We start from the raw sequence: 23,523 nt of genomic DNA, 5'->3' as shown, positions 1-23,523 counted from the left end.
TTACATCAAATTGATATTTGTATTTTAATATCCCGGCATTTTTAGACTTGCAGCTACTGCATCGTCACTATTTATCCTAGGATCATGGTTCATACCTCGTTCTCTTCAGAACAGAGCTGGCTTTCAACTGGTATCACTTGCATGCTCATACCATGTGCCAGGAGAGGGAAAATTGATGTCGAAGGAAAAATTTTGAGGGAAAAAATTTCTGGCCCCCCTTGCCCCCCCCCTGTGTGAACGTAGAGACCTCCAAAAAATATGATAAGTAGTACTTGACAAACTAAATCTGTGAACCAAATTTCAAGTTTCTATCTTGAATACTAAGGGCGGGAGCAATTTTATCATGAATTCCCACAATGCCCCAAATTACCACAATACACTATGATCTCAGGGGAAAAAATTCCTGAGACATCCCTAATTAATCTAGGATCATGGTTCATATCTCGTTCTCTTCAGAATAGAACTGCCTTTCAGATGGTATGACTCCCGTGTCTCCATCATGTATCTAAGGCGAGAAAATGACGAAAAAACGGGATTTTTTTGGTAAAATATCTCTTTCTTCAACTTTTAGCCCCTCTGGACCCCCCTGTTTTAACGCAGAAATCTGAAAAAATCTGGTAAATACTACTCGGTGGACTAAATGTTTGTGCATAATTTCAATCTTCTACGTGCAAAAATAAGCCCGCCAAGAGAAAAAAAATTCAGAAAATGCCCCACATTATCCTATACAGAGGGATATATTGAAAAAAATTCCCTGACACATCCCTAATTACGCTAAGGTCACGGTTTGCACATCATTCTCTTCAGAATAGAACTGCCTTTCAGACGGTATGACTCACGTGTCTCCACCATGTATCTAAGGCGGGAAAAAGACGAAAGAACGGGATTTTTTGGGTAAAAATATAACTTTTTTCAACTTTTAGCCCCTCTGGACCCCCCTGTTTTAACACAGAGATATGAAAAATATCTGATAAATACTACTTGGTAGGCTGAATGTTTATGCACAATTTCAATCTTCTAGGTACAAAAGTAAGTCCGCCAAAAAATATATATACCGACAATGTACCATATTACCCTATACAGAGGGATATTTTTTTAAAAATTCCCTGACACATCCCTAATTACCCTAGGGTCATGTTTCGCTGATCATTCTCTTCAGAATAAAATTGCCTTTCAGACGGTATGACTCACGTGTTTCCATCATGTATAAGGCGGGAAAATCACGAAAAAAGGGATTTTGGGGGTAAAAATATCCCTTTTTTCAACCCTTTGCCCCTCTGGTTTCCCCCTGTTTTAACTCACACATCTGAAAAAAATCTGGTAAATACTACTCGTTGGACTGAATGTTTGTGCAAAATTACAATCTTCTACGTGCAAAAATAAGCGCGCCAAAAATATTGAACATAGGTTTCATAAGGGAAAATATATATTTTAGAATTATAACGTCATCAACTCCTATGTCTGAACGCAGCACGGTCTGAAACCATACGTAATGTCTTCTACAATGCCTCTGGACTTGGAAAACAAAAAAACCCAGACGAAAAAGATCAAATAGAAGAGAAATAACGCAATGTACCATGAAACACCCGTATGGTACAAAATGTACCATAGGATCCCCAAAGGGATATAAGGGAAATAAATAAAAAAAATGGTTTAACATTGTTTTAGTAAAGTTAAAACTAATTTTATTCATTTGCTTAAACGGCTAAAGTTAATACCATTGATACATGTGGACTGGACCCTTTCGTTTCTGGATAGGATCTTATTTGGTACGGATCACTCTTTAAGCTGCTGGTCTCTCCCTCATGAAGCATTTGAATGTCTTAAAAAGGAAAACTTATACAGACTAGAAAAATCTGGAAAGATTTGAGGCTTGTAATGGAACAAAAACAAAAAAGATATGTGATATATATATATATAATAGAAATAACAAGAAATCCCGTGTAAGAGAGTTAATTGAGGGTGAGGACGGTTGAGTGTGACTGTGAGGGTGTTGATTCAGGGTAAGGGTAAGTGACAGTTAGAAGAAATGCTCATCTCTATTACAGACCATTAATAGAACTACTTATTTCCTATAAGCTAGAACTTTATTATTATTATTATTATTATTATTATTATTATTATTATTATTATTATTATTATTACAAATTATATAATTTATATCAACACTTCTTTCTATTCTAAGAAGGAGGATTATTTTAGTGATCCAAGCCGATTGCAAATAAATGTTTCACGTAAATATTAGACATGAAATAAGTGAATTAAGTTTTTATTTTCTGCGGGAAATGGCTTAGAAGCTAAATCATTTATAAAATTGGGAAACCTCTTTTACGTGTTTCCCTCGTATATCTATCTCTCTCTCTCTCTCTACTCTCTCTCTCTCTCTCTCTCTCTCTCTCTCTCTATATATATATATATATATATATATATATATATATATATATATATATATATATATATCTGATTGGAACTTATGAAAAGCTATTTAACAGGTAAACCTTAGAAGTCTCTTTGGATCACTCAACATTAAGGAGCACTATTTCGGTTACATTCGATTAGAGATTCTAATTTTAAATGTTTTTGATAATTCTTTCGGCTTTGATATGCAGTCGAAACTTTCACAAAGCTTTCTAGCAGCAACAATAAAAGCCAGATACGTTCCATGGAAGAAAAGAAATAAAGTACGATCACGGTTGTCTGGTTGTTTTGGAGTTTAACGTCATGAAACCACTTAGGAAATGTGAGACTTGGACTTACAGCTCAGCAGTGGTTTCGAGACACAGGAGCTTCAACAGGAATGGAACCCGAATCTGCCGCAAAGAAAGCGTGTACATTTTCAATCGAAACTTACTGGCAATGACTCTGACAGCTGCTCATGAAGCTGTAATTGGCCAAATAAAACAAGAATGATGATTGCGAATATGAATGCCATTTGACAAGTCCTTGCGGTCCTGAAGATGCTGTCGAATTCTCTCAAAATAGATCCTTGATAAAATCATTAACGTGAAAGGTGCATGTAAATCTCAGAAAGTATAAAACAAGTTGTCTTGAAAAAGAATTGAACCTTTTTTTGGCAGAGAGTATATATACTGATTTGGAAATCCGAAACACTAGTCCTCTCCAAAGTAGTTTCCTTGGTAATGCACACAACTTCTTCTAATACTTCTGGAACGCAGTGTTTGAAATGGGAGAAACCGTGCCGTCGCATTTCGAATGATGTCTTCCCTTGACTTAAATCAGGTCTCTTTTAGTGCCATATTCAGCTTGGGAAACAACAAATAGTAACACGGAACCATGTCTGGTGAGTAGGAAGTTTGACGACACACAAGAATGTTGTGTTTGGTGATGAAAGAATCAATCAAATTTCGAGGACACTCTCCTCATGCCCAAATTTTCGTTCAAAATTTGAATTTTGCGATCCGATTGAATGGTTTCCGCTTGGGAATCGACAAGCTTATCACAAAAATTTGACGCAATATGGCTGCTCAAGTTACTCTATCATTAAAAAAAAAGTTAAATCCGAGGAGGACCGCTTATCACACGTCTTCACTCATTGGCTGACTGCCAGCGACTGGCGTTTCCTGCAGGAGAGAGAAAATTTACAACTGCGCATGTGTGTCAACTCTACATCTACACTCAAGAACTGCACTCTACACTCCCGCGGTTCATTGGTACATGCGGGGGGAAAATAAGGTTGAATAGCGTTTGAACATACCTCGTATAAAGTAAACGTTTGTTCATGGCTTTCTTCTTCCTCGAAATAAAAACTTCTGATGGACAGAAACGTGAATAGAAAAGTAGATGTGTTCTCAAATACTACTATAATGACTTTGCTATAACATGATTTGTGAATTCCTCTTTTTTAAAGAATTCATGGCGGACAGGACAACAGTTGTCTTCACCTGACTAAGCTGCTAAATTTGTTTTTAATATTTGTTGTTGCTCAGTGGAATCAAGCGTCCCTTTCAAGCAGCGAGGCTATAAGACGTGGTCCTATAGATAAAGATAGAATCCCAACGGCCACAAAGCATTCAAAGCTCTCCCACCAGGAATCGAAACCGAGACCATGTGTTCCGAAGGTGCGTACGCTAAACAATAGACCATAGAAAAGGGATAAAGTTGGTTTCCTATAATAATAATAATTGTCCAAAGCTCATGTTTAAGTACTTCATAGCGGAAAGACCGAGAAAAAATATATTTATCCACACGTAGCATCTAAAATGGGTTTACTCTAATAACACGATTTATAACCAATAATTCTCCCTGCAGTTTTATATTGTTTAAATTACGTCCAACCACTTACAAAGACTGTTTTCTGACAAATTTTGTTCTTACATATTAACTATTTTTTATGATTAGGAATAACGTCTTCTAACTTGTGGTCATTTGTACCTAGTTTTCTCCTTTTTCTTTCAAAAACAACACGAGCTTCAAGTATGCCTTTTGAAAGTTCACTTGCGTACAATACTCTTCTCAAACTCACAATCAACTGCGTATATTTCCTCTGTTCCTTTGTATATTATAATGTAGATTTAACATTATGATAAACATTGCATGCAATAATTCAAGAACAGTATCCGAACATGCTATCACTCAAATAATATCCTTTCATGTATACTACACATAATCACTTCTTTATTCCTTTCTTCTGTGGTACGTTATTCAGTTTTAGTAAAGAATTTATTATTAGTAGTACAGACATATTTTATTGTCGAAATTGATGAAAAATATTATTGTAATATTGTTGTTGTGTGCGTACCATTATTCCGTAATAAATAAACGAGGAACCCACAGAGTAATAATATAAAATATTCATTTTTCCATTAACTATTTCCCAGTAGAGTACAATGAAAATCATAACTGTGTTTTGAGGCTGCTTTTTATTTATTAACATTGATCCAAATACACCATATGATAAGTAAACTGGCAAAGCGAGTCAGTTTTATTTTAATGAGCTACTTACTATACGGTTAATACAAGTAGGGTCTATATTTGAACAATTATATTTTTATTTAACTCCTAGAATATTTAACACAATTCGTATATGTACGTGTTGTGTCAACTTTCTGATCTCTTATACAAGAAGCGGGGCCGTGGTGGCTCAGTGATAGTGTGTTCACCTCTGGTGCAACGGGTCTCTGGTTCGATCCCAACTCGCGCCAAGTGAATTGTGTGGTGTACAAGCACCGTATGCTTGGGCTCTCCTGTTTCCTCCTAGTTTATTCATTTCAGATTTTCATTCATTTCTTATCACCTTCTTCTTTAGTCTTTGGTGTACAAACACCGTATGCTTGGGTTCTCCCGTTTCCTCCTAGTTTATTCATTTCAGATTTTCATTCATTTCTCATCACCTTCTTCTTTAGCCTTTGGTGGACCAACACCATATGCGTGGGTTCTCCTGTTTCCTTTTAATTTATTCACTTCAACATGTCATTCATTTCTCATCACCTTCTTCTTTAGTCTTTGGTGGACAAATACCACATACGTGGGTTCTCCCGTTTCCTCCTACTTTATTCGCTTCAGCATTTCATTCATTTCTCATCACCTTCTTCTTTAGTATTTGGTGGACAAACACCGTATGCTTGGGTTCTCCCGTTTCCTCCTAGTTTATTCATTTCAGATTTTCATTCATTTCTCATCACCTTCTTCTTTAGTCTTGGGTGGACAAACACCGTATGCTTGGGTTCTCCCGTTTCCTCCTAGTTTATTCATTTCAGATTTTCATTCATTTCACATCACCTTCTTCTTTAGTCTTTGGTGGACAAACACCATATGCGTGGGTTCTCCTGTTTCCTCCTACTTTATATACTTCAACATGTCATTCATTTCTCATCACCTTCTTCTTTATTATTTGGTGTACAAACACCGTATACTTGGGTTCTCCCGTTTCCTCCTAGTTTGTTCATTTCAGATTTTCATTCATTTCTCATCACCTTCTTTTTTAGCCTTTGGTGGACAAACACCATATGCGTGGGTTCTCCTGTTTCCTCCTACTTTATGCACTTCAACATGTCATTCATTTCTCATCACCTTCTTCTTTAGTATTTGGTGGACAAACACCGTATGCTTGGGTTCTCCCGTTTCCTCCTAGTTTATTCATTTCAGATTTTCATTCATTTCACATCACCTTCTTCTTTAGTCTTTGGTGGACAAACACCATATGCGTGGGTTCTCCTGTTTCCTCCTACTTTAAATACTTCAACATGTCATTCATTTCTCATCACCTTCTTCTTTAGTATTTGGTGGACAAACACCGTATGCTTGTGTTCTCCCGTTTCCTCCTAGTTTATTCATTTCAGATTTTCATTCATTTCTCATCACCTTCTTTTTTAGCCTTTGGTGGACAAACACCATATGCGTGGGTTCTCCTGTTTCCTCCTACTTTATGCACTTCAACATGTCATTCATTTCTCATCACCTTCTTCTTTAGTATTTGGTGGACAAACACCATATGCGTGGGTTCTCCTGTTTCCTCCTACTTTATATACTTCAACATGTCATTCATTTCTCATCACCTTCTTCTTTATTATTTGGTGTACAAACACCGTATACTTGGGTTCTCCCGTTTCCTCCTAGTTTGTTCATTTCAGATTTTCATTCATTTCTCATCACCTTCTTTTTTAGCCTTTGGTGGACAAACACCATTTGCGTGGGTTCTCCTGTTTCCTCCTACTTTATGAACTTCAACATGTCATTCATTTCTCATCACCTTCTTCTTTAGCATTTGGTGGACAAACACCGTATGCTTGGGTTCTCCCGTTTCCTCCTAGTTTATTCATTTCAGATTTTCATTCATTTCTCATCATCTTCTTCTTTAGTCTTTGGTGGACAAACACAGTATGCGTGGGTTCTGCCGTTTCCTTCTACTTTATTCACTTCAACATTAAATTCATTTTTATCACCTTCTTCTTTAGTCTTTGGTGGACAAACACCGTATGCTTGGATTCTCCTGTTTCCTCCTACTTTATTCATTTCAGCTTTTCATTCATTTCTCATCTTCTTCTTCTTTAGCGCTTGTTGGACAAATACCGTATGCGTGAGTTCTCCCGTTTCCTCCTACTTTATTTATTTCTACATTTCATTCATTTCTCATCACCTTCCTCTTTAGCCTTTGGTCGACAAACACTGTTTGCGTGGATTCCCCCGTTTCTTCCCACTTTTTTCACTTCACGGTTTCATTCCTTTTTCATCATCACCTTCTATAGTTTAACTGACATAATCGTTTGACGTAAAACTGAAAGATTTCTTTTCATTTTCATAAATAAGTCACAGAGCTATAATGCTAGGAAGTCCTGCAAACAAACACCACCATTGAATGACTTATTTTATAAAGTGGATTTTTCAGCTTAACCTTCCTTTTGGTTACATGGCTAACGTGTGCTCATTTGCCATAGGAAACACGTGTCTGAAGGGGCGGCTCTGTAATGTAGTCACAAAGTCGTATTCTCAAGTAAAAAAAAAAAAAACAGTAATGGCATTTATTCCTGTATAGAAATCAGAAACGACCAAACAAAATATATATAGTTTTTTTAATATGGATTCTCGAACAACTGTGATTGACATCCATGAAAGAGTTTTCAACAGAGCCTAAATCTCTTTCCTGAATGCTACCCTTTATTCACATGTTCTTTTTTGACTTTTTCTCGCACTAAACTGCTTTTCATAAGAGTCGTTTAAACACCTAGTGCACCTTATTCCAAAACGAATGAGCGCATTGATTATCCCTGTTTGTGTCTAAAAGTTTCTAAGCAAAACTTCGAGTATCTTTTTAAACCCTAAACCAAAGATACCAAGTTCGAGCCCCAACCCTCCCAATCGGGAAAAATTGTGAATATGTGTTTTTCTCTTTTAAGTATAATAAGACAATTTGAATTTTTTTAAGTGTAGAAAAAAGTAATATTCATTGGCATACATAATGATATAGTACTGTATTACGAAACTATGTATACATGTGAGTACATGCTGGTTTTCTCGCCTATATCTCTATGCATGAACATAGCGCACGCATCAACAGTAGAATAAAAAACACAAAAGTCGAAAAACAATATTTGCGATGCATTTGAATGTCATTGTCATTGAATGAATTGATAATGAGTAAGGAATGAAATGGTGGAATGAAGAAAGTGGGAGGAAACGGGAGAACCCCGAGTAAACCCACGCACACGATATTTGTCCACCACAAAGTTCACTTGGCGGGGGCTGCGATCGAACCCGGGACCCCAAGCACCAGAGGTGAACGCTCTACCACTGAGCCACCGTGGCCCCTCAATCAATTGTATATATTTTTCTACAATCATTTCGAGCACCAGTAATTATTATCTTTAAAATACAATATTTGAGATGTGGTTCGTATTAACAGAACATCGGTATCTTATATGTCTATATTAAATACAAATTAAGAAAATCATGTAATATTAATAAATAAGTGTCTGCAGTGTATTCATCTCCAACTATTTGTCATACGGAGGTTACTTTTGAATATTCTCGTTACAGCATGAGATTTACTTTCTTGAAATATAGTCAGAGGCGTAAAGAGTATAAACAAAGGATATCCAGAATCAGATTGTGGTCCCAGACAGAAACCTATCCAGACAATGTTCACGATCACCACAAGTCTCCTTAAGAGACAAAATTGTGCTTTAGTAAGGAACTTCTTACCATGGAGTTTCAGTTTAATACTCTGCAATGTTTTTACATATGGAAACTGTGAGGCTTTGGTCGCTTTCTCTCTCTCTCTCTCTCTCTCTCTCTCTCCCTCTCTTTCTTTCTCTCTCTCTTATCTGTATTTATATACAATGTCTGTCCAGAAATTCTGACCCACACAGCAATGAAATATTTTCAAAACGTTTTTAAAACGTGCCATCATTTTCCTTCAGAAAATGTATCCTACTTCCCTTAAGGAAATATATTCCATATGATGTTGGAAACATTTTCCAAATAATACTGAAAATATTCTCGCAATAAACTCAAAAACGTTGTAGAAATATTTTATACGCCGTTAGAAAAGTTTTCCAAAAAATGTTTTCTGTACGATTTCCAAACATTATTGAAAATGTATTTAAAACGTTTTATACAATGTTAACGGAATGTTTTTAAAAATATTTCGCATGGAATATTTGAAAATTATTTACCAATAACACAGAAAATAATTTGTCAAGAATGAAGAATTTTTTTAAAAATATTTTTACAATGTATTGGGTACATTAGTCGAAATATTTTATAAAGATTTTTAAATCATTTTTAACAAAGATTAGTATTCTGTAAAATAATTTTAAAATATTTTCATACATGACGAAAAATGTTTTCTGTACATAAAAAAAGTATTTAGACAATATTTTCCTGTTTATGACAAAATATTTTCTTTATATGACAGAAAATATGTAGAGAATATTTTCTCTACATGACAGAAAACATGTAGAGAATATTTTCTCTACATGACAGAAAATATGTAGAGAATATTTTCTCTACATGACAGAAAACATGTAGAGAATATTTTCTCTACATGACAGAAAACATGTAGAGAATATTTTCTCTACATGACAGAAAACATGTAGAGAATATTTTCTCTACATGACAGAAAACATGTAGAGAATATTTTCTCTACATGACAGAAAACATGTAGAGAATATTTTCTCTACATGACAGAAAACATGTAGAGAATATTTTCTCTACATGACAGAAAACATGTAGAGAATATTTTCTCTACATGACAGAAAACATGTAGAGAATATTTTCTGTACATGACAGAAAACATGTAGAGAATATTTTCTCTACATGACAGAAAACATGTAGAGAATATTTTCTCTACATGACAAAATATTCAAAGAAAATTTTCTCTACATGACAAAATATTCAAAGAATATTTTCTCTACATGACAAGATATTCAAAGAATATAAGGTAGACATATCAAAAACGTTTTCAAATTAGTTTTCTTGCTGTTTTGTAACAGTAGAAAATGTTTAGAAAATATGAAACTAGTTTCAGGTATGAATTTATGGTAAGAAAGAAAATATTTACGATTCATTTTTCAATTAGCAATTGATATGCTTTTGATTTGATATATGTAGTTTCAGAACGTACTTAAAATATTTTCTAACATTTTCTGGTTTTCGCAGAGAAATATATAAAATTCTTTCAGAAATTTTTTTTGTCATTATCACGATAACACCTACAGTTTGAAATACATTTCTTCAAAACTGAAGGAAATGCATACTGAGCAGTTTTCCAACTCTTGTGAGTTAAAATATCTGGATTTCATTTTTATAAATTGATGGCGTGGCAGAAGTTTATGTATTTTGGAACCGGTTTAAAACACACGGAAACTTCTAGCATCACAAATTTGTAAAAATAAATGCTAGTATTTTAACTTATAGGTAGGAAAATTTCTTCAGTAGGCATCTACTTCCGTTTTGAGGAAAAACATATTTCAAACATGTAGGTTTGTTATTATGATGACGATCAAATATTACCAAGGGAATTAAAATATACAGTATTTAAAATATTTCTCAGTTAAAAAAATCTTAGCGGATATTTAATGTGTTCTGAGGCTACTTACAATAACCAATCAAAAACATATCAAATACTGTTTGAAAAATGAATCAAAGATTTTCGTTGCATAAATTCACATCTGAAATTAATTTAACATAATCCTATCTTTTTACATTATAAAACACTTCAAAATTAAGTAAACTGGTACCTAACGCTAACTAATTTACATCTGATAAAAACTTGTAAGGCATGCTCAAATGAAAAGGACATTTTCACTGTACCAGCATTGTACTGAATCACAGAGGGTACATATGATCGCAGGTAGATGGTGCGGTGTGCCAGTTTGCAGTTGTACCGAGCAGCTTAGACCTTGTTTATTCAGTAGAAGAAAGTTGTTTTGCCGCATGGAGGAGTGCAGCAAATTCCTCCTGATCAGAGCAAGGAGCTGTAATCCAATTTCTTCGTGCAGAAAAAGTGCATCTTCCCATGTGATTTCCACCTCTTCGGCTCCTTAAAACAGTCACCTGTGAGAAACTGGCTTCGTAACCCCAGTGTTTGTACACTGAAACAATTCATTCACTTATGCACTGGGATCAATATTAATGGAAATTATGTATAGGTATCATGTTCAACGTTAACTATACTTCGCATATTGCACACACACACACAGACACTGTAAATAAGGCTCTAGTTGGAGCCTTTTCTTTTGGGCAATTCTTATACATTAGTGAAAAAAAGTACCTTCTAGAAACTCAAAATTAAAAAATAAATATCAACTTTTTATACTTTAGTTTTTTAAATATATAGTTTTTTTTTATTTTAGTGAATTTTGGTTCCTATTTCCGTTGCAAATATACAAAACAGGACTATTTTCATATTACCAAATAAGTAAAATTATAATTTACAGTATTGTTTTTCGATATTGACATTAAAAATACTTTTTTATTGTTAGTAATGTTGAAGATTTTATTAAAGTAGTAAAATGCTTGATATTACAAACTGACGCGAACAAATGAACGAAATAAAGAACTGAGGAAATAATTCAGAAATGAATTCAAAATATATGGACTGTCCACTTTTTTTTTATCGAGTACTAATAAAATAATTATTGACGAAGTAGAATGTATTGTTTTGCTTTCTTGTGAACTGGATAAATGGGTGTTCATTAGAAAAAAATATATTATGTTGCCTTTTTAGGGAATTTATAATAATTAGAAAGACATCGGTAATTATAGTAACAAGATCTTGGATGGATGCCACCATTTTATAATACACTCCTGTGATAATTTTGATCAGTTTGTAATCACGTTACCTATTCCACCCAATCAGAAAATCCGGACGGGTTAAAAATATTACGAACTCAGGCCATAATAACAAAAACAAAAAGTTTAATTAAGTTCCGAAACAACAATTACAATTAAGCTAAAAAAAACTTGAATTTAATGCGAAAATTTACCTTGTTTCCCTACAACCAATTCATCATATGAACTGCAATGATTATCCTCGTTTCCTACGAATTCCTAATTTTAGGATATTCGAAAATAATAAAAAAAAAAGTAAATTATAATAAATAGCAGTACCATTTCGGTTAGTATTCGCAACGAAATTTAAATCTAAATTTGTATATTTCTACTGACAATTGCAATTTTTGATCAGAAGCCCTCAGTTCCTGCAAGGACAATCCTGTTATAAAGCCATCTCGCTAAATTATGAGAGAAAATATTTAATTAATCTTACATTAGTGTGTTATGGTCTAATATTCATTCAATAAGCAGACAACGAATATTTCAATTTGAAAATAACCTTTATTCAGATGACTAGAACAATAAAAAACGAAAAAAAGGTATAACCATCACCTCATATTTATTTTGTGAACAACAAAACTATCAGTTTGACAAACAAAAATATATTTTGATACGTAGTTAAGATTATGATATAGTTATTGATATGACTATGAAATATTCTTTCATATTCGTACGTAATAGTTGTAACAGTGAGAAAAAAAAACTATCAAAAACACTTGTGTACCTTTACAATTATTTTCCTTATAAACCTTTCGACAATAATGTTGTATGATTAGAACATGACAGCATTAGCCAGGATAATTCTTAATAGCCCTGGTATTTAAAATTTTGTTTCAAACAATATACATGCAACAGCGCTACATTTTGCAGTACGCTTAACGTGTTTCTAAGGCTTGTTTCCTTGTAATCATTTCAAGTAGAGAAAACACATTTACTTCCACTATTTTTTTCAGCATCATAACTCTTCACAAATATATATTTTTGGTAATGAACTGTACCGACAAACTGTAAGAGCTGATTCCTCACATCAAAATAGGAAAAGTTCATATGGACCTATGGAGAAAAGAGTGTAGTTTCAGAGCTAGGGTTGTCCAAAATCGCGAAAAAGGTAAATTTCAAGAGACCCTATTTCGAATTCCAGAAACTGTGGATGGTGGTCCTTATTGGCGTAAAGGAAACCACACATACACAACCCAAAAGTGCATATTTTGTCAATTTTCAATAGGTATACAGGGTATTTCCTACAGGGTGTAATTCTCAGATATGCTCTCTATAGTTTCCAGATATACCCTGATTTCAAGGAGGGTACAAAGTAGGCAAGAGGTAAGCCTTAACAACAATGGACATCCAATGCTCCGGAGGGAAGTCGGAAGTGTTAGGAACCGGCAGCCCAATGTTTTCTTGTGTTCGGATTAACGTGTGATGCGATGTATTTCGCCACGGTATATTTCACGTTTTCTTCATTTTTAAGCGTGAAAGAAAACCTTGCAGCATTCGTTTGACCGAGTACGAGAGACCGTGTTGCTGAAGATCATTAACAGTTCCGATATCGCGCCAAAGGATTTCATGTTTGCTGCTATCAAGACTTATCGTTTGCCTACTTTGGACGAATCAAAGAGCATATCTCAAATTTAGACTGATGACATGTCTGGGAATTTCACCCTGTATGGAATACTCTGTACACCCATTGAACATTAATGAAAGATGCATTTTTGGATTCCGTATGCGTGACTTCCTTTACGCTAATAAGGATCACCGTCCACAGTTTCTCGAATTCGAAATAACGCCTTTTGAAATTTGGCTTTTTCGCAATTCTGGACAGCCCTAGCTTTGAAAATAAGCACTTTTACCCACAGATCCATATGAACTTTTTCTCTTATTTTGATGTAAGGAATCACCTCCTACAGTTTGTCGGTATAGTTAACATCCCGTATATTATTAAAAATCTCAATTTCCGTACCACTCACCTTAAATATTATTTCTTTGATACTTATTTCCCAATTTCTATTTTTTATTGTATCTACACTTCCCTGCTTTTGCATCAATCTGCAGTCTATTAGATTTCGAAGAGCATGCTTGTATCCCTGGTTCTGCATATGAGGCTCCCTGAGCAATCTATGTGTGATCCTTTTACTTCCACGCACGACTTGATGGTAACTGTTTTCATCGCATTTCGAACGTCTTACAAAACAAATTCTGACGAAAGATTCTTCGTGAGAATTGAAATGCACCGGAATTGAGATAAGAAATATCATGCTATCAATTAAGATATTATATTAACAGATTTGACTTCATTTTTAGCAGGTTTAGAATTTTATTCACAAGTGGAAGTTTATCTCGGTAATATTTCAGGTGTCAAAAAATTCAAGGGACAAACTTGGGGAAGTCATACCTCACATTAAAAAAAAAAAAAAAAAAAAGTCAAAAGTCCATAGTTTCAGAGCTATAGGCTGCCAAAAACGTGAAAAAACGAACTTTTAAGGGCAAATAGCTCCACTATTATGAGACCGAACGTAGTCGGATCATCACTTATAAAACCGTATGCGCCCTATTCAAATATCCAAATATTTGCGGTACTTGCGCAACGAATTGTATAGAGGAAGTTGGAGTACGAGGAGATACTTTTAAGTACTAATTAAGCATTAATGGCAATAGTCATATGGATGACATTTAAAAATCATTTCATTTTACTATTAGTAATCGAAAATCACTAATTTCATTTTTCCCTTTCATGCAGCAACAAATATTTTTCGGAAGTTATGCAACCACACACAACATACGCTAAAAATATTTTTCAGAAGTTATGCAACCACACAACATATTTTAACTTAAAAGAGAAGTCATGAAATACCTCAAGTTCCTCTGTACAATTCGTTGCGCCTTTACCGCATGATTCTGAAACATGGATATTTGAATAGAGTGCATACTAGTTTCTAAGTGATGTCTTGACCCGACTAAGATTGGTCCTATAGTAGTGCGGCTATGAACCCTTAAACTTTTCATATTTCCGCATCCTATAGCACCGAAACTATGGACTTTTGACCACGAATTCATATAAATATTTTCCCTTATTTTGATGTGAGGAATCACTTCTCGAAGTTCGTCGGTTGAATTTTTGATACCCGATATACAGGGTAGCCCTAAAGTAGGTATACAACCCCGCATTGATCAAGTTTAACATTCTAGCTTGTGGGTTTATTTGCTTCGACTGTTCCGAGATTAAGGTATAAGCAAAAGGCTTTAAGAACAAATAATAAACTAAGCAATAACATTAAGAAATGATATAAAATTCAATGAGCTGATCAGTACGGTACTGTATACCTACTTTTGAGCCACCCTGTATGTACGTTTACTTTCACAATTTACTTTCCATCTCTTGTAACTAATACAATAGTTACATTATTAACAGTTTGGTAACATTTAAGACATCACGACATATCAACCTAACACAACATACAACCAACACCGAAATAATCTACAACTACAATAATGAAAATAGAAAACAAACTGAGACTTTGGAATAAAGACGCATTCAGTCTTGAGTACAAGGTACACTCATGTCCAAAATTATTGTCGCATGTCTATAAATATGTTGTAGGAATATAATTTGATAACGAATTCTCCCGGTACTTCTTATAATGTTAGTATGTATTTAATCGGTAAAGACCTGTATGCAGCAAATTTCATGTCAAAAGAGCAGTAAATAACAATAAAACGAAAATAAAACTTCCTTGTCCATTTAGTAACATTTTGTTTTATTCTCTCTAATTTTCGTATTTATAATTCTTTTCCTATGAAATTTACCACAAATATACATTTCCCGATTATACGCATAGTATCAGTATTAAAACTACACTGCAAAATCATTATCAAATTATATTCTTACAAGAAGATAGTTACAGATATGCGACAACCATTTTGGACATGAGTGTACAAGAAATGTTACAATGTTACAAGGTACAAGCAATGTTGGGGAAAACGGCCCGCAACAAACTAGAACATGATTTACTATTTCGCCGACCCCAATGTTGCGCTTTCTTCAGACACGCCTGTTTGAGAGACATCATGTTGCGGGACAATGCCCTCATCGCCGGATGGACTACTTGTTTTTGTCCTAAGAAAAAAAGAGATTACGAAATTAGGCTTAATACTGACAAAAACATTTCTTCAAACACAGAAGGGTAATAAGGAATTAGGCTAGCGTACATTTACATCTCAAATACTTATTTGAAGTTATTTTTAATACTCCCGATTATCCACAGAATTGGCCGGCATAGTAACCACAGATAATCAACAAAACACACCAAAAAGGACGGACATAAATAATCTTTACAGTGATATTCACTTACAGCAGTGGTCCTTCACATGCAATTATGACTTAATGAATTTTCTTTCCATATGCGTGCTTCCACTTCCCTACATTTCCTTTATTTATGGTGTTACATGTTTCGGTGTAACGTTCTGTTATAGGCGTTATTGCATATCTTATTCTACCGTTGTAATTTTCATTTAATACCGTAGATAATCGGCCCGCGAATAATAGGGAGTTCACTGTATTTTCTACCAGGTGTGTAAAAAAAGTTGTGAGGTGATTCTAAAGTCACAAATTGGTAACACTGCGCGTATGACTTACCACAGTACGTACGCGTCATGTGTCAGTGTTAATATTTTGGTGTAGAGGTGAAATGAAGGTTCAACGTTGTGACCTAAGTTGTACACCGTCATGAAAATGTGAGAAAGAAGTTACGAGCAACAGTATTTTATCAAGTTTTGTGTCGAACTTTGATACAACGTAACCGAAACTGTACAAAAGGCAAAACAAACCTACGGCGATGCCGCTTGGTCGCGATCGCAGATGTTGAGAGGTTCCAGGCACTTTTTTGATGGTGGGGAACAGTGGGAACTAAGGTCCTGTCTAAAATGCATGCAACGTACACGCATGATGTAAATGTGAAACACTCTAAAATCTTTTTGCGTAATAGCAGACGAGCTTAACTTCAACCACAAAATGACGGTATCATACTTTTACCAACGAACTGGAGATGAGAAAAATCTGAGCTGTTGTACCGAAAAAAATCTCACGCCATTAAAAAAAGCGTAATGAAAATCCAGATTTTTAAAAGAATATCATTACAAGTGACGGAACTTACCAAGTTTCCTGTACCGGCACGATCACAAAACCAAATGAGTAGAGTGGCAGTCTCCTAGATCAATATGGCAGAAAAAAAGCTAGAATGAGCAAGTCATGAATGAAACTCTTGCTCATTTTCTTTTTATTCCAGTAGAGGCTTTCCTGCCCTTAAAGATTTCGTGTCTCCAAGGCAAACGTTCACAAGCTGGCGACAAGAATTACGGGAAGAGTTCCTTGACTTTTCCCAGTTTTCCAGAATATGTAATCTAATTACCTACTCAGTCTTTCCCATATTGGTGGAAAAACGACAAAAAAGAAAGAAAACGATGATACATATATTTTTCCGTGATCAACTAGAATAATGAATAATAAAAAAACGTATTTTATTATGAAGTTACAAGACTTGCGCAATAAAAATTCCTACACAACGCAATAAATCATTTAGTCTGAAATTTATTCAGTAACCTGATTTACATTATGAAGTCTCGTCACCTATGAAATATGAAATGAAAAACCTTGAATCTTCTTTCGACTCAAGATGTGTAAGTAAATCTAAAAATACATCCGTATATAAAAATGGATGCTTAACTTTGCTTTAAATATCATAGCTAATCAGCTTAGCGACCCAGAACTAATGGATTCGACACTAATCTCGATTAATTTAGACATTTTTCACCCCGTCTCAACTGTTATACCAATAAAGACTGAAAATGAACTTAAAATTTATCCAGAAAGTCCCTATATTTTAACGACCCAGAAACCTATTTATTCGACACTTATATTGACCTTGAATTTGGACTTAAGCGTCACTATTAATTTCAGCAACACCGAAAACTAAGGATACGACACTGATACGGTTTAATTTCGATTATTTTTATTTTACCACCTTCCACCCGCCTTTGCACTAAGGACTTCTGTACTAAATTTTTTTAGGAGCTAAAATATATTAAAAAGAAACTACAAGTACACAAATAAAAACAGAAAGCTAAAATAAGACGATCTTTTAAAAACTCAAAGATACTGGAAACTTCCTGTGATTCAATTATCAGTTTACTAAGAAACGATTTTACAGTGTTCTGAGTATTAATATATATTAAACAGCGAAATTAGCCTAAAAATGTCACAAACAAACGAACAAAAAAAGATAGAACAAGGGAGCTTTGCTAAAAAAAAATATATATATGTGTATTTTAATTTCTTTCTGGCAGAATATGCAAGGAGAGAAAGTGTTCTTCAAAAAGATTGAGATATATCTGTTGCCCAATAAGTAATTAATCATTATATCGCTTGTTGTACAATATGGCTTTGTTTTTGTTTCTCTTTAATATGTTATATAGTACAATATTTCTAATTTCATTCTTGGGAAAACAAACAAACAAAAACAAAAAAATGAATGCACCTCTTAAACTGTTATGGTTATACCCGAAAACGAAACAAATCATTTTCATAGGCGAGTACCGTGTAAGCTTCTTCATATAACCCGCTTAAAGCTGGTTTGTTTGTAACCAGCTAGCTGAACAGGAAGCGGAAATTACGTTTACTTCACCAGCGTATAGTGCTTGGCGTTCATCTCGGAATGGTAATCCTGAGTTCTCTTTTTTCCAACAAAACACACTTCGGCTCCATTAAGAAATCCCTCCTCGTTGCCAATATGCAGCATAATTTTTCTCTTCCCAGCACCGGAAGGAGTACGAATGCCCCTCTCCAACTCGAAACCTGTTGAACAGCACTCCGGTAGTAGTCATACACTGGTGTGTCTTCTTCTGGCAGAATTTGCTCTTGCCATCCAAACTTGTCAGAATGGTTCGCACCGCACCAAGGCTCATCGGTGTAAAAGACTAAAATTATTACGTCTGTAAAATTTCAACAGCCGTAGAAACTGATGCCTTTGCCCAGCAATCTTATCACTTTCCATTAGAACTGGTTTCTTGTTAAACTTTTTATACCGAAATCCCAGTTTTCGCAACACACGCCATAACGAAGTTTCACTCATTTCTGGAGCATCAGTAAAGTCCTGTTATCTGTTCCAAGAGTTTTTTTTACCGTTGGATACTCTTTTCGCACATAAAATTCGTGGAGCTTCCGGCGAATACACCCTTGAAGGAATTCATTTATAACCAACTTGTTTGACGGGGAACCTGTTTTTTTTCCCGAGATTCTAGGACACTATTATTGCGAAACTCACTTGAAACACGCTTCACAGTTTTTTCAGACACCTTTAAGCATTCGGCAGTTCTTTTGACGGATTGGGAGAACGAAAATTGTGGAGCATTGTTTTGTTTCTCCTAATCAAAAAATGATCTTGCATTTATTATAAACTGTTTCTCGAAACTTCGAAAATGATGCTTTTTCATTGTTTATATTACAACCTAACCAAAAAACACACAAAGATAAAAAAGAAACCACACGAGAACAAACACAGCCACAATTTCTGCTTCCCGCGCTTCGCGCAACGCTGACTCATGAAGTTCCATGCGGCAACGTCGCAACAGCTGAGTGGTAACTGATCGTAAAAAATATGACTATTGTCATATTGTAATTTCGGACCTTTTGTCTGTATCTGAACTAAAACTGTATACGTTGTTAATATTGCCATTCAATGGAGCGTACTTCAGTGCTTTCCGTTCTTCACTAATACGAGTTACGGGCAGAGATCGGTACATGTAACAAAATAACTTATTGTACATTAACTATAAAATTAATTTTAAAAATACTACTGCACTTTTGTTTAGTATACTTTCGTTCATATTCAGTAAAAATTTCATTCCTGTATTGCAAAAAATAACTGAGATATTTTTCTTTAAACTTCAAGGAAACCAATTTATTGCAAAAAAAAATTACGTTTTTAAATACATTTTTTATTTTATAACCTAAAGTATTAAGCAGAGAATTGCAAGCAAATAACCTGTTAAAGTAAACACTTCAGTGAGTAAAATGGTGCATATTTCATGTCTCTACTTTAACTGGGCTCGAAGATATAGTTGTTTGAACCCAGGGGTCTATAACGCTGAAATGGAGAGTAGACTACCTCCGTATCCGATAATGAACAGCTCACTACTAAAGAAATGGTTCAATGTCTAAATTGAGATAACTGATTTTTCCATAAACAAAACTTATACATATATTTTTTTAGAATGAAAATTCCACATCAGTGTACAGACAATCGGAAGTTGCTCAATTTCAACATTGAACTAAAATGTATGTTTAGCTACGTTTTTAAATAAGAAAAACTAATATGAATAACAATGTTCCTTCAAAAACTTAACTGTACAATAAGTGTTTCTCAGTTACTTCTGAAAATTTCTGTATTTACCTTTTCTCTATCCTAAATTTTGCTCTGGCTAACCAATGCCCGATCATCTCTGCAATTTTATTATCCGTTAGATCTTCCTGGTTATGAACGCGTCTCATAGTATCTGAAATACAGAGACTAAGTTCGTTTATAGGAATGACTTAAGCATTACGTACAAATTACGTTTAACTTACTAGTACAGTTATAATGTTTCCAGACAAAAATTAAGATTCATTCACTGCCGTAAACAGCGATTCAAAAAATTCGAACGAAGATAAGTCAATGGCCCGTTCTAAGCCGTACCTGGAACATGATTCAGAGTTAAGATCTTTGCCACTGGTCCGAACCCAGCAGTACAGAAAACCAATGTTGTTCAATTTGGTAATTTTAGTGAGCGGGTCAACACCATTATAAAAGATAACTGAACATAAAGAAATTGGCGTAGAAGTAAGGTTGTTCTCACAGCTCAACATATTACCAACAGTGGCAAGCTATATAAATGCTGCCAGTAAGATAATTTTGAAGGCTCTATAGATTAGACCTAACCTTATCTGCATGAATGCACACCAGTCCGGGAAAAAGAAGTAGACACAAAAGTTTCCCCCCACTCGTTTTAGAGTTATTCCAAGATTCAACTAGAAGGGTAAGTCAACCCTAGGAATACCAAGTTATCTTACGTACTATGTCATATTAGTGATGGGCAAAACCATTCACCTCTCAGATTCGTCGCTCAGTAGTTCGCTCACTAAAATGAATCGGTTCATTTCAACGGTTCAGTGACTCACTTATATTTTTACAACTGGGAATGGGTGAGGTTAAAACATAAAATCGTATTATCACACTAAATACAATTAACAGATGTCATGTACGAAAAAGTGTAATTCTAATGCAAAATCATGAACAATATGGATTAAATAAAAGTTTCCCGTAATCAGCTAACTCTGAATTTTACAGAGTAATAATAATAATAATAATAATAATAATAATAATAATAATAATAATAGAGTTTAGCGTCTATTTCAGCAGCGAACCTATGTAAGACGTGGATTTACAACTTAACGTGGAATCCAAGCCATACGAGTCGCACTGGGAATTGAATCCCGTAACATTTATTAATAAATCTTAAGTGCCTACTGTCTTAAAATTTGAATAAATCAAGTTCAGTATGATTGCAGGCTTATCCAAACGTAGGAGGAAAAAAAAAAAAAAAAAACGGTGAGGGGAAAAATGGGAAAATGTTGTTACGGCTATCGCATGCTTTTCTCTTCTGGAATTGAAATTAGGCATGAATCCAGGTTTACGAGATGCGAGGCCGCAGGCCGAACAAACATGTGAGTCTAGGGGATTAGGAATTGAAATTTGGTATGAGGTTTCTGAAGTGGTTATTGTCTTGAAATTGGAAAATATAGTTGAAACCCAGTATTATTAGAGCTATGAAATACGAGATCATATTGCCAAAAAAAGTATGGATGATTAGGTAAACCTCCAAACGATGGGACAAATGTTATTGTTACGGCTTTCGCGTGCTTTTCTCTTCCGAATTTTACCGGTTTGTTTTTCAGAAATTGAAGACAGTTAAAATTTGGCATGATTGCAGGGTTATGAAGTGCAAAAACTTACGCTGAGCAAACGAGGGAGACTAGAGGTGAAGTTCCAAGGAATTTGAACCGAAATTCGGTTTACTCGCGTGTTTTTGAGCTGCGAGGCCGTAGGGCGAGCAATTTTCTATAAACTTATTCCTCCTCTGCAATGCCAGGCACTTCAGCTAGCATCTTTATACAAAAGTAAAGGAGTTATTTTAATGTTCTTAACCCATTAGCTTGTATGTTCTTTCGGACATAAAATATGTAAGATTTATTTCAATTGCTTTAGAGGAAGGTGGTGTATTTTGTTAACTACGGTACCATGATATGAACGAGTGTAACAATACACATAACTGACGCATTTTGTATAAAATATATCCTAAGTTGCCAGATCCAACTGATCTCAAAAATGATCATCTAAGCTATTTATGAAGTAATTTTTCACACTACTGTAGTAAACTGTCTGGATAACCATAACAAATAACTCAAAATGTACAACAACTGACTGATAATATTTTGTTATAATTTTTAACAAAAGTTACGCCGAGGGTTCGATTTACTTTTGATTTTAGTTTGTCGTCTCGTTCAGCATCGAGGCCATGAGACGCGAACCTACAGTCGGGAATTGAACCCGGGGCTCCAGCGCGAAAGGCGTGTATGTTATCTACATATCTACGAGGGAGCTCCTTGTGTATTCGAGAATCTCCCTCGGTATTCCTAGTGATAACCCTCCGCCGCGTACATAAAAATGCGAAAATCAATTCAGCCTATTATCAGACTACTGTTTCGCACAGAAGTTCAGCCTCTCTAGGATAGATTCCCTGAAGGAATGATTGCTTCAGGAAAAGCTGATAGAAGACGCTGAACAGGAATATGGCTACAAGTTATTCGTCCTTCCAATGGAACTTGTCGAAAATGAACGCATAGTTTCAACAAGGTGCCACCTGCCTAATCTCCACACGAGGCCTACCTAATCTCCACATGAGGCAACTACATTACGACAGGACTCTTATCTTCAACTGAACCCAACTCAAAGAACTGCTACGTTAATCAAAATCTGCATTCTTCAGTCATTTATCCAATAAAGTGATGCTAAATTTTGCTTTAATAATCCAGAATTTATATTGCTACATCCTATATAAAGAAACTGATAAGGGGAAATGTAGTAAAAAGTCTCCGGTCAAACATATATGACATTCAACTAAAGCACAGTAGTAAATTGACATAATCTACAGTACGAAGTTTGGCTATAGTGCAGTATTTACCTATAACAGTTTTGCACGTTAGTAACTCTCGAAACACCCTCTTTCCTTTTTGACCTTTGTAACTATAGTAGGCAGCAACCTCATCACAGATAATCTTTGACATCATGTTGCAGGCAGTTCTGGAAGAAGTTCCTCCTTTTGCTAAAGCAAGGTAAGCCATCTGAAAAAATAAAAACAAACATGTATACATTAACGAAGTTTAGTTTAAGTAATAATCTAGAAATTATCAGTAAGGCCCTAAAGCAGCGGACACGTCATCTTTCCTTTACATATCTTAAGAAGGCATATATGCAAATCACATGCAGGAGAGTCAGAACCCGTCACTCTGTCTCCCCCCCCCCCCTTTCATTCTTAGGTTCACTTTTTCTAATATTTTCATATAAATTAACAATTGCTTAACTGCCACCAAAAACACGTAGGACGCAAACGTCTTTATGTGACAACAATTAACCACAACTT

The 23,523-nt window shown here is 34.9% G+C and overlaps 1 protein-coding gene across 5 annotated transcripts in view; it reads right to left on the bottom strand.

Moving 5' to 3' along the window:
- Window positions 1-12,280: 12,280 nt before the first annotated feature.
- The window catches only part of LOC145666365 (uncharacterized), a 28,198-nt gene continuing 16,955 nt past the window's right edge, over window positions 12,281-23,523 (bottom strand). For 4 of the 5 annotated variants that reach the window (XM_081733533.1, XM_081733530.1, XM_081733531.1 and 1 more), the window contains exons 3-5: window positions 23,065-23,224; window positions 20,238-20,340; window positions 12,281-15,907 (exon numbers count right to left, since the gene is read on the bottom strand). In XM_081733533.1, coding sequence (XP_081589659.1) covers window positions 15,802-15,907; window positions 20,238-20,340; window positions 23,065-23,224 — 369 coding nt within the window. In that variant the 3' untranslated portion in view covers window positions 12,281-15,801. The remainder of the gene's footprint in view (window positions 15,908-20,237; window positions 20,341-23,064; window positions 23,225-23,523) is intronic. The other variant, XM_081733534.1, reaches the window with a different exon arrangement.

The sequence above is a fragment of the Thermobia domestica genome, chromosome 12 (genome assembly GCF_964235325.1).
Source record: "Thermobia domestica chromosome 12, izTheDome1.hap1.1, whole genome shotgun sequence".
Lineage (NCBI taxonomy): Eukaryota > Metazoa > Arthropoda > Insecta > Zygentoma > Lepismatidae > Thermobia > Thermobia domestica.
This window is presented reverse-complemented; position numbering and strand designations above follow the sequence as displayed.